Source organism: Amblyomma maculatum, chromosome 9, assembly GCF_055883805.1.
Source record: "Amblyomma maculatum isolate TAMU_Amacu chromosome 9, ASM5588380v1, whole genome shotgun sequence".
In the NCBI taxonomy this organism is placed as follows: Eukaryota; Metazoa; Arthropoda; class Arachnida; order Ixodida; family Ixodidae; genus Amblyomma; species Amblyomma maculatum.
Genome location: NC_139352.1, coordinates 86,125,105 through 86,144,915, shown reverse-complemented (window position 1 = coordinate 86,144,915; position 19,811 = coordinate 86,125,105). Strand labels below are relative to the sequence as shown.

At 45.7% G+C, this 19,811-nt stretch overlaps 1 protein-coding gene across 1 annotated transcript in view; it reads right to left on the bottom strand.

Moving 5' to 3' along the window:
- LOC146179680 (putative lysosomal cobalamin transporter) overlaps positions 1-19,811 on the bottom strand; it is a 43,243-nt gene that overhangs the window by 15,518 nt on the left and 7,914 nt on the right. Inside the window, exons 3-8 of the mRNA XM_084579311.1 lie at positions 19,642-19,742; positions 15,778-15,845; positions 13,332-13,420; positions 10,792-10,865; positions 8,978-9,238; positions 6,796-6,860 (exon numbers count right to left, since the gene is read on the bottom strand). Coding sequence (XP_084435437.1) covers positions 6,796-6,860; positions 8,978-9,238; positions 10,792-10,865; positions 13,332-13,420; positions 15,778-15,845; positions 19,642-19,742 — 658 coding nt within the window. The remainder of the gene's footprint in view (positions 1-6,795; positions 6,861-8,977; positions 9,239-10,791; positions 10,866-13,331; positions 13,421-15,777; positions 15,846-19,641; positions 19,743-19,811) is intronic.

Below are 19,811 nucleotides of genomic sequence, written 5' to 3'. Positions count from 1 at the left end.
ATCAAGTTTGTGGGGATTCACACGAATCCCCTGCCCCCATTATAACGGCAGCGCGCAATTATCATGCGAGTTACGCGGGCTGATAGGGAGGTTGGTGGAGGAGAGGACACACTGGCCACTCCCACTGCCTCCTTGTCTCCCGCAGCGATGCTGCTGCGGGTTTCCCTCTTTCCTCCCGACGTAACCCGGAGACCTCCTCTCCCCGGTCAGAGTCGAGGAGTGCGTCTGTCATAACTCTCTCGGGGTTCTTCAGAGGTTATCATGCACGGGTGAGGTTCATGATTTCCACCAGGGAGGCCGCCGCTGTCATCGAGACGCCCGGTCACCGCACGCACCTACCGCAACGAGCCGTGAGCGCGAAGCCAGGTGAGCAGAACACTCCTCGCTCCTCCTTGCGTGTGCTTCCCTCTTTAGTAGGTTTTTATTTCACCCCCATACACGAGTGGGACATTCGCTCGCTACGGCGGTTGTATTTGAGTGTTCTCTTGCCATGTACTCAAGCATAATAAAGCCTGTTTGAGTACGTAACACTGTGTTTGTCCCCTCCGGCCCGAACATGCTGCAGTGGCGACTTCTCGCACCGCGAGCTGGAGGTCACAGCTCTGTCCCTCAGGGCTGGCACGCCGGGATTAGAAGGCGATTGTAGCGTCTAGCCCCCCTGATGCATTATCCTCAAGGGTAACCCCTATAAGTTCTTGCTTTTGATATGAGCTGAGCAAAGTGTGCTGTGCTTTGTTGGCTTCCATTTATCACGTTTCATAGCCAGCACTCACTGCTCTCGCAGCTTGCTGTTCTTTAAAAACTGACGCAGGTTTACTACAGGGCCTGCTAGCACGAACGCGAGGGTATAAATCCTGTCTTAGGTCCAAGTCTAGTCTTATCCGGATGTAAAATAAGACTGGACTTCCCGGCGGCCGCCGGGCGCTTGCATGAATCGATAAGACTGAGCTATAGTCCAGACTTATTGAAGACAATAGGCATTTTCGGTCCCTGGGCGGGGAATTAGGCCACCGGCAGGGAATGAGGCTGGGAGTTCTTCGGAAGTCGGTCGTGGACGCTTCCGGCGTTCATGCTGACCAATAGCTGATCACAGTTCGATGTAAACATCCAGCTGCTTGCGCATGCTTTCCAAAAGTTGAAAGCTGAACATTTTGACAGGAGTGCCTGTTTTATTGTGTATAACTTTAATAGAACGGTGTGAGACACTGGCTTTGAGGCTTCACTCAGTTGCGATCTACCATTCCCCGACCAGTTTCCACACGAGGAGAATTCATTTAATCCCAACCGGAATGCAGAACCGAAGCGTACAAGGCAGTCAGTAGATGTCTCCAGCGCTCTCTCGAGTTTTGCCTTGCAACTAAATTACAACTATATTCAACGCACTCCGAATATTTAAACTGGTGTGTGGACTAACCTTCCCCCGTTTATTCACGGGCACTTGATTCCGCAGGTAGCAGAAATGAAAAGCAAGAGCACTCTGTAGCTATCCCCGTAAAGGCATCAGAAACCGGCAAAATGAAAGTAAACGATAAAAAAAAAATAACACCACAAACACAAAAGGCCGCAAGCTTTCTACAGTAACCTCTTCACTGTTCTTGCACTAAGGCCATTCAGACAAATGAGTAGAGCAGTTTCCCTGCGTTCGACCCATCAGTGCTTCGTTGGTTCCCTCAAAACGCTGCCACCATCACGGTGCTGGAGCCACCGTGGTTCCCCCATGGTAGAAGAACAAATGGTAGCGTAACTCCCATAGAAGCCTGCGTGTCGACTCTGAGCGAGGCTTTAGTTTCCCAGTGCCCCCTGCGAACTGTGAGGCACAACAAACACGTGACGTTGCTTGTGACGTCACAGTAACATACTTTTGGCGGGGAATTTGATTGTCTTTTTACTTATGAACGAAAAACAAGGCCAACAACGACGGAGGCAGAACGATGCTCGGATAAGGCAGAAAAATGGGCACCGTAACTGTTCACCCAACTTTACTTGACATGGATTTCTACTGTCAAGTTTTACGTTAACTGAAATGTTACGGCATCTTTAACCACCTTATCATAGCATCGTTCTGCCTCCGTCGTCGTTAGCCTGGTCTTTCGTCGCGCGTCATGTAAACGCATTCTGGGCTTATTTCTTCGGGCACGTTTGTGAACAAGGGCCTTCAAGTGAATTCGGCAAGCACATGGATAGAATCACATGGATAGAATCACATGGATAGAATCACATGGCTTGAGGCATTTCACTAAGGGCATAAATGAGTGAAGCTGTGCTGCATAGAAAGCCAAGCTTTATTAATTCACGATTACTTACATAGACGCTTCACGACAATGAAATCTTTAAGTGTAGGAAAGCGACCACCGCTCATTCGTCACGGTCTTCATGAAATCCTCGTGATAACAAAATGACCTGAGCGTAGGTCTCCTAAAGAGACGCGGTGAGATTATAAAAGGGTAAAAGATCTTGCTAACAAACAAAGTGCATATCAGTGTCAAAGCAAAAACAAACGAACGGAATAGCTAGCGCTAGAATGCCAACCTGTAAGAGCTTAGGTAAGCAATTCAAATTAGGATTGCTAGTATTTAGAAGTTAATGCGCCTGAGAAGTGAAAATATCTACGATATAGCTTCGCTCCAATAAATCTCGCCCTGTTCACGATTCCCATATTTTACTCGCGCTTCATTTGCCACTGAGAGGAGTCAACGTGAGGCTACAAATTTACAACTTAAGCATTTAACATGTTCATGAGAAAGATTCCATTGACAATAGGAACATCACTGTAATAACAGCTAAAGCACGTTCAGCGAACGTTGGTGCGGTAATACGACGCTGTAAGCAAAACATGCAGCAAAGGGAGCGGAACGGAAGGCTTTGAGCAATGCGACACGCGTCTTGGGGGCAATAAAATCTCACCTTCACTGCTCAATGCAGCGATACGCCGCTCATGCAGACGTGTATCCGTAAAACAACCCACCACTTTTACGACGTGCCTGGGAGGCCGAGCCGAGCCGCCGAGCTGTGCCCATCGTCCGGAAATGCGCACATGCAGCGGCAATCAGTTTCTCATCGAGCACAGACAGTCTTCGCCTTGCTGTAAAGCTCTACCACAACCAGCAGAATGAAATACTGACTGTTTGTTACAGATAACCCACTCTGTATGCAGCACGCAACGATGAACCGGGGCCGATGACGCAACTATCCGCGGATGAAAAAAGCTTTGGTCTGAGCCATATCTGAGCTTTGGGCAACTACGCAGCGGATAATAAGTGGCCGAGAGAGGCCGTTAGAACAAGTTAAAATATTATTAAAAATGTGACACATTTTTTATTACGCAAGAAACAAAAACTGCATTCATTCCTGAGCGCGAATATTATGTTTACTTTCTAGTTCTTTGGAGTTCTGGCAGATCTTATTTTCTGTGCGCTCGTAATTTGCCTCACAGTTCGCAGGAGCCCTCATCATCGAGTTGATGCCGCTGGCAGTAGGCAGCTGCACGCGTTTTCTTCCAAGTTGCGCGACCAGTTGTACATTGACCTTGGTTCCCCTCCGTTCCCATCCCATTCTTGTGCGCAAATTAGCGTGCACTCCTGACGAGTCCACCATTTAAAAAGCCTCTCTTCTGCAGTTTCTTGACCTCTCTGAATTCTGCGTGACATCAGTGCGCGCGGGTGCCAGCAGACGAGTCTGCCACTGCCCATATATCCTCCTTGTCTGTAGGGGTGGTCCTGTTTTCTTTAGTTCGAACGGTGGTGGCCAGTCCTCTGCGCCGGTGCCAGCGGAGGAGTGTGCGTGCATGTGCCGTCGTCGTTTTTAGCCAAGAACGTGTGCTATTGTGATATTTGGTGAGAGGCCATCCTTGTGATGCACGGAATGTATTATCAGCGAAAGTTCAAGTATAGATCATTTGAAGAGATCGCTTAAATTTGTAATCGGATTTCACAGGTAAGCATGAGTTCCTCATCTAAGTGTCTTAAAAACTTAGAGTAGTGTTGCGTTGTTTCTTTGAAATTCTTTCGCACTCATCGTGTCGGAAGTTTGAAGGCGTAAGGTGTACGCGCGTTTTATCGCATGTGCATGCGCTGTCCAAGCCAGAATCGATGGCGCAGGACATCAGCAAAGCTACTGCTGCAGCAGCGGCGCACGGAATGCAGTTATCGTCCCAAACTCTATGCCAAATGCACACGCAGCTCGACATGCAGCGTGGGTGTATCCGGTTTACGTGGCTGTGTACATGCCCACAAGAATCGCGCACAAGAAGAGAGCATGTGAGTGGCAGAAGAGCTTTGCTGAAACTGTTTTCCCGGGGTGACAAGGAGCTCGCAACTGTTCGCACAGAAGTTTCTGATTCACGTGGCCGGGCGACAAATATGTGCTTCAAGATCGCTTTGAAGCAGTGTAGTCGCCAACGCCAAGCCGAGGTCCTCGTCCAAGCCCGAACATACCATTCTGAGTTACTCCTGAAGAGGCGTTGCTACAGCGCCTTGGGTGTTCAACTTCAGGGCGAACGGCGATAAAGGGTATGCCGCACTACCCAAAGCATAAACGCCGTTGCAGCTGCTCGTCGCTGAACGTATCGAGAGACTTTGTCCTGCCATGGAACACACGTTCGCGGCGCAACAAGTATTCGGCGAGCATCGCGAGGCAGACAGCGCAGGGCAGCCATGTTGGACTGACTGCAAGATTGGGATAAGACTGCTCAAGGCAGCCTAGGTTCCAGTCTTATTCGAATCTTCAGTTTCTGTCTTATTCCAGTCTAGTTCGTTTCGTGCAAGCATCTTATTGGCTAGGGAATGTTTGGAATCCAATAAGATTTGATTAAGCCTGAAGATCAGAATAAGACTGGACTAAAATCTTTTGTGCAAGCGGGCCCAGGTACGGGAGCGCATTTGGGTGCCCGACGGCTGCAGAACGGCTCAGTATGGTTCTCGCACTTAAGATTCTCTGTATCGGTACAGACAAAACCCCGACAACTGCAAGTCCTAATTCCTCTTCTTTTACTTGCCACCTGCTCTCACTGACTGCGTGCCTGGTTCTACATCCTAAGCGGCAAGCCGTCTAATTGCCAGGGGTACGCGTCATCTGCTGCAGAGCTTTTAAAACTCCTATATCTGTGCTACATCTTTTATATAGTAAGCCTAGAACTTGGTCCTAACAGCTGTCATGGCATATCGAAAAGATTTACAGCTATTTTGAGTGGGATAACATTTCGTTTCAGTTGGGCTTTAAATATGTGATTTCTGGGCTACAATAGGCAACTACCGTATTTACTCGCATAATGCTTGCACATTTTTTCGCAGAAGTTGGAGGTACCATAATTATGCGAGGAAAAATTTCGAGCAAATATTTTGAAGCACTAAAAGCAAATTTAAATAGGTGTGAATTGGGATTCTTAGGCCAGCTATTGTAAATATAACCCAAATAATACTTTCAAGAAGAGCTTACTTTTGTGATAAAAGTACAGGGCCGCCAAAAACACGAATTGCTAGAACACTTTATTTGCCGCACGCAGCTCATCATCATTCCCCACGTTTCATGGTATAATGTTCAAAGCAGACCGTACAGTTCTACTCTTGATCAGAGTCTTGATCTGAGTCCATGTTGACACATCTCCAGTAATGTACTACGCAGAACTCATTGGCGCTGAAGTGCTTGCTGGCAGCGCGGTTGCCATGCTCTAGCGCGTACTCAATAGTTTTCAGCTTGAAAACAGCTGTATAGCTTGCATACTGCTCCATTGCTCATGCGGCACCAATAACTCGGAAGACGGAACAAAACAAGCAGCACGGACGAAACGAAGGAACAATGACGAGACATGGAAACATCTCTCAATTGGTGGAAGCGGAATGTAAACGAGGGCTGAATGAGCGTAACCTATGATGATGATGATATACTCGAGCAGGCCATCGCCGCCTGATAGTGCGACACAACTAGGACAGCTAGTTTCAGGAGCGCTCCAAAGATGGCGCTTGCTATTATTAGCAGACGAATCTCGCGGTGGTAATATTGGTAGTGTGATAATTATGCAAGGAAAAAAAAATTCAAATTTTTGAGAGCAAATGTGGGGGTGAAAGCATTATGCGAGTAAATACGGTAGAATCTAGGATTGAAGCAAGTGTTGAAAAATTGTGCACAATCACGCACGACTGCCCAAATTTGGCCTGCTCTGCATTGCCTTCTTCCTTTACTGCTGCCTTTTGACCGTCGTATTTTCATCTCCAAACAAAAAACTGCCTGGATTGCATGTGCAGATCTCGAATGCAACAAGACAGCTTACAATACAAAACTACTGTGCAACTCGCCCCTCCTCCGTCCACTCCTTTTTCCCATTCACTCCACAGGTGCAGGGAGCATTATGGCTATTTTCCATTACTATGTCTTCAGCTGCCTCCTCTGTCTGTCAAGAAGGGGAGTTGACTTTCAGCCCTGCCAAAGAATGGCCTCCATTAGTTACCGTTAAACTCATTTTGTGACTGCAGCTGCCTCACCTGAAGTCTACTGCATACACAACAGCATGGACAAGTCTACCGTGGACATAAAAATGCACACATGAAAAAGTAACCTCTGAAACTAGTACATTCTCCCCTGCTACTAATACCGACTTTACTTTGCCAAGACTTTGTAGGCTTTGTACACAGCTATTTTACAGACAAAGAATATGGTAGATAAATAAGATGGCACTGTACACTGTCTGCACTGATCCTGTGTACAGCTATTTCACAAAGAATAACGAATAGACTGCCTACGCTGTTTCTATGATGGAGCACCAATACGCACTATGAGTCCCTGAGCAGACCACAGACTCACTTGGAGAGCAGCAGGGACGTCCAGAGCAGCAGGCCAAGCAGAGCAGCCACTATGCCCAGTACGATCTGCGAGGAAAGGTTGAAACAAGGGACAATTCCCTTGAGGGCTAAAGTTGAAAAAAAAAAAAGAAAAAAGAAAACAAAACAAAACAAAATAAAACAAAAAAAAAAAAAAAAACATTAGCTGTGTTTCAGCTTGTGGTTAAACCTGGAATTACGCGAAAACTATCTGCATGGCTACGCTTAGGTTCAGCTTCAAAGTAAAGACACCGCTTTTGCCCATAGTAGTTTACTCTATGGTTTCAGCTTTATTTATGCCATAGGGGAATCACTTCGTATGAGCACCCCTCGCCTCTCATTGTTGGCCATTCTCATTCGGGTGACTTCTAGTGGAATGACATTAGATGCGGAATGACGTCGTCTCTACGTCGAACTCTGGGGCACACCGCCGTCGCAACGTTCGAACGAACCTTCTGTCCTAGCAACTTGCTGTTGTCATTTGCCTCTACCAACTATATAGAGTTATCTGTCTTCTTCTTATTTTCCTTCTTCTTGTTTTCCTCTTCGGACAGGCAATGGACAGGCATGGCGAAATGGCGAGACTGCGGCCAATGTAGCTTTGGCTACAAAAGCAAGGCACCTATGCTTTATGTGATGTCAGTGCATGTTAAAGGGCCCCAGATGGGATGTAAAATTCCATTAACCTCATAAACAGTTTGGGATGTAAAACCCCATAAACCGAACCAACAGCATTCAACAGTTCAACACTCTCTGTGCAAGCTGGGCACCGCTGCTACTTGGGGGACCATATTTTAACTTTGCACACTCAAACTAAACGAAGTGCTCACTCACTGGTCTAAATAAAGTAAGAGGCAGTGTCTTTCAGTCCTGCTACAACCACAGATTAGAGATTAGAAGATTAGATTAGATACAGATTAGCATATGAATGATTGAAAGCTGTTATCACTGTGGTTTAGCCAGATAGCCTTGTATTCTACCGTGAAACCCCTCACTCAGGTTCTCCAGTCAGCAAGACAGCAGTGCAATTGCAGGGAGTAGCTTATTGCGTAGCTGAAGCTTGTAGCTCTGCAGATGCTGCTGAGCAGAGTGAACGTGTGTGCTGTATGCATCAATGATTTGCCTGGCCTACACATTCAAATATGACTCAGCTTTGCTGAGGAAATTTATGCTTTCGTGTGAACTTCCAAAAGTACATTCACGGTAGGGGGAAGGGCACGGCTTTTTCTGCAAGTCTATAATTACGGCTTCCAGCTCACTTTCAAATGACAAGCAGTGTTTGCTTATGGAGAGTCCGTTTCACTACTTCAAGTTATGCTTTGGGCTCACGCACTGCAAAAAACTGCCTAGAAGCAGGAGGCTTGCTACAGCGACATTTCAAACGAATCTGCAATTAAACGGCCTAGGCAGATTTACATGACTGGAGGCAAAAGTTGGCAGATCCAAAGGTGCTTTAGGCCATTGTAATGTGGCAGCGTTAATGGCCCCGTACTGTAGAAAATCCGGCGTCAGCATTGTTGGCGTCGTTATGAAAAACCGAAAGCATGGCAATGCCAGATGGTCGTTGGCAGGTGAAATGGCCGAGAACTGAATGGTGGGCGTGTTGCTGGATGCTACGCGGCCACATGATTCGGGACAGCGTTGGCAGGAGCTCTTCATGCATGCCTTTCACGCTTGATGGAACTAGTACGTGCAAACTGAGGGTACATGTTGAGGCAAGGGGTGCTGCTGGCATAACTTAGGCTCACAGTTGGATGTCTGCGCAAAATAGTGCAATACTGCTGTGTTCTTCCCTCCTCTTTGTTTTTAATTTTTTAGCGAGAAAGCATTACTTCACAAAGTCTAACTGGCTCGCCAATTCAATGCGTCGCCACATTAGCTTGAGTTGGCAATGCCTACTTGGGCTTTGCTATTACATATAGGTGTGGGCAGAGAAAGTTCTGAAAGAAAGAGAAGACAGTCAACGAATTCCTGTAGTTGACTCCACCGGAAGGAAAGGACACGAAGAGCTGGTAGGGAATCATGTCAAAATGTGAGGTCTGAGGGGATAGGGTGTCTGATACTGACGTTTTATGGGGTTAAATAGAGGTTAGTGAGAGAGGCCTCTCTCCATCAGTAGCTTCAGTTTCGTTAGTGGTGACAATGGTGGCAATTAAACTGTTGACCTGAAAGGGCCTGGTGAGGAAGCGGAGCTTGTAGAGGCAGCTCCCGCGCAGTTGCTCCAGGCGGCGCTGGCGCTCGTCCAGGTCCCGCAGCTGCTCCTCCAGCCGGTTCATGCGCTGCCGGTTCGAACCGGTCCCGTGCCTGGCCAGAGAGTCCAGTTGGGTGCGCAGGGAGCGCCGCTGCTCCCCAACATCTGCCACCTCCCGGGCTGCACTGCGCTCCCCCAGCACCAGCCGCAGTGGCAAGGCAGACAAGCCAAAGCCCTGCACAACAGCAGAAAGCGGACTGGCCTCAATGCCAATGTGGAAAAACCCAAACTTTAGCATCCTCAGTAGCGATGAGTACTGTGCGCTCTTTAAACTCTGCCAGAGCCTCTTCCCCTCCAAGACCCACACAGACCACCCGGATCACACGGCTATACAGGACACCCTCTGGAGAGCGTCCCCTCCTAGACCCAACTCGATGACATTCTCTCTAGTCAGTAGGAGAAAAAGTAAAGTTTTTACTAAGGTCTGACTACACTGACTCCATCCAGTCTGGAAAAAAAATTTCCTTCTTTTTAATACAAATATTTCTGTAAAACCTGTTTATTTCCACGCTAACAAGACTCCCTTAGAAAGGCCAAAGGTCAAAAGCCACCACAGCGAAGACTGAGGTGTCTCAAGGCGTACATTCTCCAGACAAGGATGCCACAGTTTCTGGAAAGAGAAGGTGTGTCCCTGTGCGATTCGTTGATAGTGTGCAAAACATGAATGAATGAATGAATGAAGCCTTTATTTGAAGGGATGGCTCTCGGCCGCAGTTTGGGTAATAAATTTCATTGCCCTTCCAGATAAGCTGGTGCGGTAAAGAAGATGCCCTTTGAACTTTTTCCTCTTACTACTGCTCAAAATGAACACAGACACACCATGAGCAATAAATAATGCTGCAATCTTACATTAATAACACCTCACCTGTTAAGTGCCTCAATGCCCCTTGTTATTGTGGGTTTCTAAAAGCCCTCTGTTATTGTGGGTTTCTGTTTTATGAAATCCCACAAACCAGCACCTTTCTTTGCATTCTGTATAAACGCGTGTAAGGGCTGCACACGTGTATGAGTCACACCCCCCTTTTCCCCAAAGCAAATATTAAAAAAAAAAAGAAAAAACATGTAAAGGCCGCACCGAAACTTTCCCCGACCCACGCGGGAATAGCCTTAAAAATGCACATGCACAGGAGCTTCCACTTGCCGCCCACAAATGGCGCCCAAAGTTGCGACTCATCGTCATCATATTTTCCCTCTGCCGCAAGCTTCCGTAATACATATCGCATCGCCAACCCCGGCCACCGTGGCTTTGCTCTGCGACTGTCAAAGGCATGTGAGTAGTGGCAGCGTGGTTGGCGTGGTCACACCCCATAGTTGCAGTTCTTGTATGCTCTCTGCTTAATTTTTCGTGAACTGCCGCCGAGCGTTGCCATTCTAGCACGATGGGCAAGCATATTGGTAGCTATACGGCAGGCTTTAAACTAAATGTAGTGGAGCTTGGAGTCGGAAGACTCCATGAGTGATGATTGAATGATAAATAAACGGCACACATTCACTGATTGGTCTGTTTTAATTTCAAAAACTTTTTTTTTTTTTTCGTATGTTGCGTGTATGGGCTGCAACCCAAAAATTCGCCCTCGAATCTGAAAAAAAGAAGTCCGGCCCTTGCACGCATTTATACGGTAATCAGTAAAAATGGCAAAGAAAAGGCAAAAACAGAAAAAAAAAAAAACAAAAGCCAAAAATACAAGGCACACCACTGATATTCTGTACGTGGCTGCTGCCACTTACTGTGTATATGATGAGCAGGAACATGCCGACCAGCATGAACAGCGACAGCAGAAAGCTCAAGGAATCTTCACCACCTGCGCAGTTGGTAAAGAGAAAATAGTTGGGATGGTTTGGTTTGTGAAGTTTAACGCTCCAAAGCAACTCAGGCTATGAGAGACGCCGTAGTGGAGGGATCCGAAAATTTCAATCACCTGGGGTACCTTAACATGCACTGACGTCACACAGTACACGAGTGCCTAGCTTTCCGCCTCCACCGAAAAGTAGCCGCTGAAACTGGGATTCGATCCCACATCCCTGGACACAGCAACCGAGCGCTTTAACCACTGCACCGCCGTAATGTCACTGCGCTGCCGCCAAATATCCAGTGCTGTGCTCCGAAAACGGCGCCGCCTCCGCTGACTAGTAACGACCACCATGATGCTGCTGGTCAAAACTAGCACAGCACACACACCTCTCTCTCTTTTTTTTTTATGTGGCCAGCTTTGGCTCGAATTGGCCTTGATTGGCTGTTTAGCCAATGATGCCGACGGTGCTAGTGGGGCCGCCGATAGTGATGCTGGCAATTACAATGGGGCTTCAGACATTTCTGTACCGGTTTTGCAAAACCCACTCTTGCGAGGTCAGAGGTCAATTATCGGGAGATTTAGGGCAGCACTCGCAAAATCTGAACATTCAGGCCAAAGACTAGAGTCCCCGGTCCAATCGAGAAAGTTGTTTGGCATGGCTATGGCCATGCAAGCCACAACATCCCTGGTTGTGTTAGACCATATGAAGGAGTGCCTTTGCACTAAAATGTGTTGCAACCGCGATGCAAAACAGGTCACAAAGGAGGACATGTAAGAAAAAAATTGAGGACCAAATATAAAAGTGAAACCAATAGTGATTACACAACTGGACACCCCTAAAAAAGAAGTTTCAGCGCATGTTTAAAACAAAAAAAAATTAAGAGGTACTTTGACGACTAAAGTAGTGAAAGGCGAAAGCCCGAGTGCCGCATTCTGCTAGGCAACTGGCACTAATCAGTAATTAATTAATTAATTGTGAAGCAGGTTATCAATTAGTTACTTAAACAATTAATTAATAATTGGCTAGTTATATAATGAATTACTTAATTAGGCACCAATGTGTAATTAATTAATTCATTAATTAGTGATTGATCATTGATTGACATATGGCCATATAAGGCACGCATTCGCGCATACTTTGGTGGTGCTCTGTGATTGGTCGATACCTCTATGACGTCATCCCGCCTCGATCAATCAGCACGCCGCAAAAGCGGGACACATTTTGTCCACGACAGCATGAGCCATTAAAGGCTTTCGCCTTAAAATGGAAGTCACTGTGCCTAGTGTCTCCTGATACTATATATCACGACGTCATTTTCAGTTTACATCTGGCCCATCATTAAAAAAGACAAGAAAAGACCAAAGGCTGATTGATGTTGGTCTTCCAACTTTCTTTACGCACTGATCAAGGGTGGAAGCAGGCTCAAGCATTCTGAAGCAGCTTTGGAGCAGTAAAATTACGGTTTTGGAGCATTCAAATTATATTTTGGAGCATGTTTCCAAGGTCAAATGCTTTTAATGGTTACAAATTTCTACTCCTGTTATGCAAAAATATCCAATTTGATTCTTTTTATTTAGTAACATGAAGCAGCAATGTAATGCTTGTTTCTACACTTCATACAGCAACAATGAGATTTACTAAAAGATTTTCACTATTTTGACCCAACAGATTCAAACGTGCAATCTATCACTTTGATGTACTCAAGCACGACCAATGTTCTGATATCAATAAACAGTACATTCTTGCTCTCTATCTTGTGCATATCCTCTTTTTATCATATGCCTATGCTGATAACTACTTGGGCACTGGTTAGTAGTGCCTCCAGGAAGGATAGACAGCAGTAAAGAGTCTCTTCACATTCTTAACTTCACGGCCTTCTGCTCATGCTCATGTTTTTGATAGAGCAACGTTAGAGCTTTAGCATATTGGTGATGGGCCCTGTATGGATTTCTAATACTCATTAGAATATTCCTAGTGTTTAGTACCTTTGTAGCATCATCCTCATAATGATTAAATAATGCTTTTCTGTGATGTACATGCAGACTTATCACTAACAAAAAGGCTTGATGGCAAATAAACATGCTTGTTTGCACAGTACAACCAACAGAGTAACTCATGCAGTTCCAAGCTGATCAATACAAGCTTTCTGTTATTGCAGTCATTGATTTCTGGGAAGTTATTCTTATTCTTTCTTATTTTTCACTTCAATTATCAGTAGAGCTGTTATGTCCAAGAATTTTCACTACTGCAACTCTTGAACATATTTTATTTTCCCGGTGATCGTGCATTTATCAACAATCTGGAAGTTTGCAATTTAGACACAGTTTTCTTTAATGGCCGCAGGCACCGCTGCTATTTGTAAACACCCGAATTTTAACCAATCAAAACCGCCATATATTTAAATACATGGGCCCTATGGGAAGTTTTGCAAGTGATTATATTAAAGAGCTCTGGCGGAAGAAAAGCGTACTCACGGCTAGCAACAAGCTCATCAACGAGGAACTGGATCCTGTCCCATTCGGTGCTGTTGCTCGGCGGAAGCTGTCGCAGGGGGATCACTGCCCTGTACATTGACAACAGCCAGAGCCGGTATTAATGCAAAGGCAATTCCTACCCCACTAATGGTGTGTGCAGAAAGTGACAGTCTCCAGAATCCATGACCAAAAGGCAGATCCACAGCCAATCCAACACAATTCATGTAACAAGCCAAAAAAAGACAAAATACCAAATACAGTCATGATTACCTGGCTACAATGCCTTAATAACATTGCATAATGACTAGCCACATTACTCGTAGCCCTAATTCAAGTCATAGGTAACAAAGCAGTCCAGAATCCACATAACAAGACAATCAAATCCAATGCAAGACGCCCTTGTGTGGTTGTGCATTATCGCACGTAAGGAGACTTAAGTGCACCCCTCTAAATTTTTTCAAGCCATTCTTTTCACATGCCTGCAACACAACTTCTACCGTGTTCCTGCTAGCTGACAGGCTTAATTGTGGCATGCTGCTTCCCGAGTCTACATTATGGCATGAAGTGAACAGCTGTAAGAACTGGCCAAGGAATACTATTTATTAACGGCACACACATCGCGAGCTTGGTGTTTAAAGCTTTAACAAGCAGTAGATACAGTAAAAGCTCGTTAATTCGGATTTTACTGGACCAGGGGAAATGTTCGAATTATTGAATGGTCTAAGAAAAAGTGACAACAACCATTTCATTACGGTAAATTTACCGTATTTCCTCTCGTAACGAACCCTCTCGCATAATGAACTTACCCACCTCCAATTTTTTGCCTAAGAATTTGAAAAAAAAAAAAAGAAAGAAGAAGGCGTCGGTCATTAGCACATCCCTCCGTTTCATGCTGTCACGATCCACAATGCATTTCTTGGCAGTGCGCCAAGATGCTGCACAGCGATAACATCATGGTATGCTTACTTATTGAAGTTAGCTCTAGCAAGTGGGGAAGTGAACTTGGCAGAGTGCCAGTGTTTGTCCGGTTCCGCAAGCCTCGTTTTCAGAACATTTGCTTTATCACGCCATAGACAATTGAGACGGACGATGTCTACTACCACTAAATTTATTGGAATGCGCAGTAGCAGCAAATGCCTTTTGAAGCGAACGATTCTAAAAGTCAGAGATATAATCGTGGCTGACTGCATACTTTCGTTGACGACTGATGGCTAGAAGGATGGAGGACTCTTGCAAAAAAAAAAAAAAAAAAAAAAGTTCCCATTTAACCCGTAGCGCACGCCCGTCCGATGTCATAGCTTTTCATGGACGTTGGCTGGGACCGCGCCGACAGTGCTTATGCGTATTTCCGAATGAACAAGGTTCGAATTAACGAGCATTTAGTTGCAAGTCTCGGAGGTTGTAGGAAAATAGAGCAGGCAGCCGCCGCCGCGGCCGTCAACCACTACCTTCTGGCGACGCCAGCCGCCATGCCGGTCATGGCATCAATTAGGCTTTACCCACTTCTGTCTCCTTTCTGTCTCCGTTTTGTATATGTGCAGCCTCTAACTATGCCGGTCTTTCATGAAGGTGGTTTTTTTTTGGCCACGTGCTGTGCGCCAGCTGCCCAGACACGGCGGCACATAATTCGATTTATCCGTAGGAGAACCGACTCGCGTTCGAATTAACAACTTTTTTGTACACAGATCTCTATGGAGCTTGGCCAGACCAAGTATTGTAGTTCGAATTGTCCGAAAATTCGAATGATCGAGGTTCGAATTAACAAGCTTTTACTACTTTTCTTTTCCTTGTTCTAAACGACAACACAGACACAAAGGGTTGAATGGTTCCCTCCATGCCTGAATGGCTGCAGCAGTTCCCCAGCAAAGCAGCAGTTGTGGAGGCTTCTCTCATTTTCCAACTTAGCCATACTCTGCCATCATTAGAGCACACAAGGCTGCAATTTTACTACAAACAAGATTTTACCCGCCGAGCATAATAAAGACAACTTGCACATGCTCCTTCCGAGTTATGTTCCTAGAGCCAACAGATGAAACAAATATTAAAGAAAGTGTTCCATTTTGTAGAAATGACTGCTGGAATAGTTAAATTAGGTTAGGCACTGTTGCCTTTGGTACTTATGTGCCACTGAAGCTCTAAAGGCGATGATTTTCTTCTAAATGCAGTCATTTCATACTCACCGCTGTCCTCACCTCCTATATTGTGTTTCTCAGATGAGACTCATTACCCAAGTTACCCAAGATTATGTGTGTTTAATGATTCGAGCCAGAAACATCCTCCCACGAGGTGGATTTTTTGTAGTCAACACCATTCTGTTTTCTCAGAAGTGACACTTCCAGACTCCACCCCACTACTACTACCTACTGTACTATTACTATTACAATCCACTAGTTCCTCCAGCATTACTAGTTATCTGCAACAGGAGCAGCTGGACATGGACACTCACCCAATGGTGAGCAGCACACCAGCGACCAGCAGGAACAAGATGGTGTACTTCAGTGCCGATACCACTCTCTGTAAAAATTCACTTGAAGCATTACCAACAGGAACTATACATATGTATACTATTATATTACACACACACACACACACACACACACACACACACACACACACACACACACACACACACACACACACACACACACACACACACACACACACACACACACACACACACACACACACACACACACACACACACACACACACACACACACACACACACACACACACACACACACACACACACACACACACACACACACACACACACACACACACACACACACACACACACACACACACACACACACACACACACACACACACACACACACACACACACACACACACACACACACACACACACACACACACACACACACACACACACACACACACACACACACACACACACACACACACACACACACACACACACACACACACACACACACACACACACACACACACACACACACACACACACACACACACACACACACACACACACACACACACACACAATGGTCACCTTGCAACCTGGTTCAAGATATAACTAAATATGAACTGCTCCTTTCCAGTAGGGGCATTTGACTTAAATAATAGTCTTCCACATCACCACCTACTACCTCCTATTCCTTTCACCCTTTTCCAGTACCAGCTTGCATGTTTAACTCCTGGCTCTGTTGTTCGCTCTTTAAGAAAGTCAAACTATCTCTCATGTTTAATGCCTAAAGGCTGCAGCCGGGTATAAGGGATATTTTAATGAAGTGCTCTAAATCATTTTAAGTTAATAATTATTAATTATAGTTTAATAATGTGGCCCACACAGTGCAGATTCTATCCCACGGCCTTGGGATAAGCAACCAAATGCAAAAGCTAGTATGACTCGAATAGAGTCTCTAGGTAAGAAGGATCTCGAGGTCTTGACGCTGAGATCATAGTGCACATTGAGAAATTGTAAACAGGATTAATCCCCAGCCCTTGACTTCCACTCCAGTGATGACGAAGGCACGGATATGGTGCAAAAAAAAAAAATATGCTCATCCTTTTTATTTCCCTTGCCCCTGCTATGTTGTACACTACGTTGGCTGACACAGCCACCTGGAAACATACCACTGTACCTGAATAATAATGAATGGTTGGATCCACTTAAAATGAACCTGACTGACATGCAAATCAAGTAGTTTGTAATAAACGGACAGCAAATACTAGAGCCAAAAACAAAGCCTGACAAGAGCAGCATTCATTCTTTAAAAATAAGTTTAAAAAGAAGCTATCTGCTCCTACTTGTTGAAAGCAGACCCCATCGTATTGCTTCACAAGTTCTCCGGCATCATTATGTTCTTCAGGACGAAACATTTGCTGCCAACTACCAGTGGTCAAAGCGTTCACGGTTTGGCCTCCCTAATCAAATAGTATCTAGCGGTAGGTGAGTGTCCATATTTTGCTCATGGAGGCTTCGTTACAGCCTACCTCTACAATGTACGGTCCACTGATAAAGAGAATGCTTGCTAGCATGGCCTAAACACTTTAAAAAGCACTGCCATTGACAACTGGCAAGAATGGTTGGCACTATGTGCATGCCCGAGAAGAGCAGCCGGCCATGCTTACTGAGCATGCACTTTCTGTGGTCATTTGTTGCGGGCTCTCTCTAAAATGCTTTTTAAAGCGCGGCAGCCATGCGTTCTCATGTTCTCTTTACCAGTGGACGGTACTGTACGTGTCAGCAAAACAAAGACACCCAAGAGATGTTTGGCCAGCTGTGAATCAACGACATGATGTGACAAATTCCCATGCGGCACATCATATGGATTTAGACAGCGTCATCTGTCGTACTTGAGCCCGTGCAGCTACTGTGCAGCGTGCATGTTGACAGAAAAAGACATGAAATGCACCGGCTCCTGTTTGCACTAGCAGCACAAAATGCGTACAACCGACTGCGCTGACAAAGATTAACCCATGACCAGGGCAACCAGCTAGGCATTCAAACTCCTTAAATGACTGGTTGATCATCGACTGCGCAGAGCAGCTTTGCTTTCAATGCTGCCCACGTCTTTTGCTCAACACACTTCTCCTTCTAATGCCTTGACCCTTCTGCACACATGCACCGAATGACAGGCCTTGTAGGCCACAGGCATGTGGTTAGCCAGCAGTGATCGGCAGTTTCAATGCTGTCTTTCTTGGCATTCTTTTGTAACGAAAGCTACACTAGGCTAGCAGATGTGCATTTCGCAGTGCCCAGCTTGCGCCACAACTGCGCATGTGCCTTTACCATGAAAACTGGTTGCCTCCGCAGGGCCGCGCAAGATGGTCAGCACTTCGCTATGCAGCCTCACTGCATATGTGCCAGGCTCTCCCACTGCGGCATCACGCCTGGCTCCAAGTGACCACCTGATTGCCCCACAGCTGAGCATATAAGCCGCGATGCTGTGCTCGCTCATCAGATGTGCCATAGAAGAAGAGGCTATTGACGAGCGCACATACTCTGAATGGCATCAGCGGAGGCTACGAGAAGAAGCGTCAACGGACCCAGAAGTCATCGCATCGACAACGTGCCAATGAAGCAAGGAAGGCTAAGCGTGCCTGAAGAACGGGAAGAACATCTGGCCAAGCAACGCCGTCATGTTGTGGAACAGCAAAAATGCCGAGTTGTTCCCGAACTAGGAGAAGAACATGAACATGCTGTGGGAAGTGAATCTGTGACTGTCCTGCTCTGGCTATGTATATTCTGGCCTAGCTGAGCTATGCCACTGATTTTTTTTTTTTCTTCTGTGCACCATGAAGGCTGAGAGAAGCTTTGTGTGAAGTTTCTGCAGAACAGAGTGTTTCGACTGCACGAGCAAGTTTACAGCACCTCCTCATTTGCTATAACAGAGTGGTGTGACCATACTTTTTTGTTAAAACCGAGATGCACTGACATTGTCCAGATACATATTCTGATGGTAGTACTGCCTTTGGTCGGTTGTTAAATTGACAACTTACAGCATCTGTTATAATTGTGGCCATTTAAATGGGTGCAATAATACTTCCAAACAATTTGCACAAGAATTAGTTTCATAATGCAAAAAAAGGAAAGAGAACATTCTGCCTCATAACAGCTCTGCCACCAAACATATTTCATTCTGCCCTACCGTAACACTTTTGCAACTTTGGCCTTCGTCATCACTAAATCTAACAGACATACTGGCTTTCTTCTACAATACAACAGAGACCAGCAGCCATAAATTTAAACTGCCACATCAGCTTCTTTTCAATATCTTTTTTTAATTTGTTTGATACAGACAGGACCAAAGCATTGTATCAATAAAATTCAAAATTTGAATCAAGTGAATCTGCATTAATGAGATCACATAGTACTTGCAAAAAAAAAAAAAAAAAGTTACAGGGTCTCAGAGATTCTTAAGAGGAGAATGGCAAAAGCCTACCCTTCCTCTCTTATTATTTGCGTCTTATCAGCACACGTTGCAGTGCCACATATAACTAGGTTCACAGGAGAGGAAAGGCGCAATGTCTGTCACACTTCCTCCGGCAAGTGTGTTTGGACGGTACACCATCGCTCCTGTCGCATGGCGTTCCTTAGCGCGCGTTCAAGTGAGGGATTGCAGATGGCAGGAACGCTAGACAAGAACATATCTCGCGGAATATGACAGATCTAGCGCACGGTATTTCGTTCCATGAGCCTTGAAAAAATGTCACCTTAAAAAAAAAAAAAAAAAAAACAAGCGAATGCCAAGCGTTCAGAAAGCACTTCACTAGATACGAGACTCCTTCATGTACAGTGAGAAAACAACCACCGGCTCACCGTGCTGACTCCCACTTCGAGCATGTCGTCCTTCTCCTCCGAAAAGAAGTAGGCAAAGGGCAACACCACAAATGCCAGCAGCACCAGCAGCCCGTACAGAACTGCAGGCAAATGGATATTTAGCTGTTGACTTGCACAAGATACACAATTTCCAGGCGCACCTAACTGAC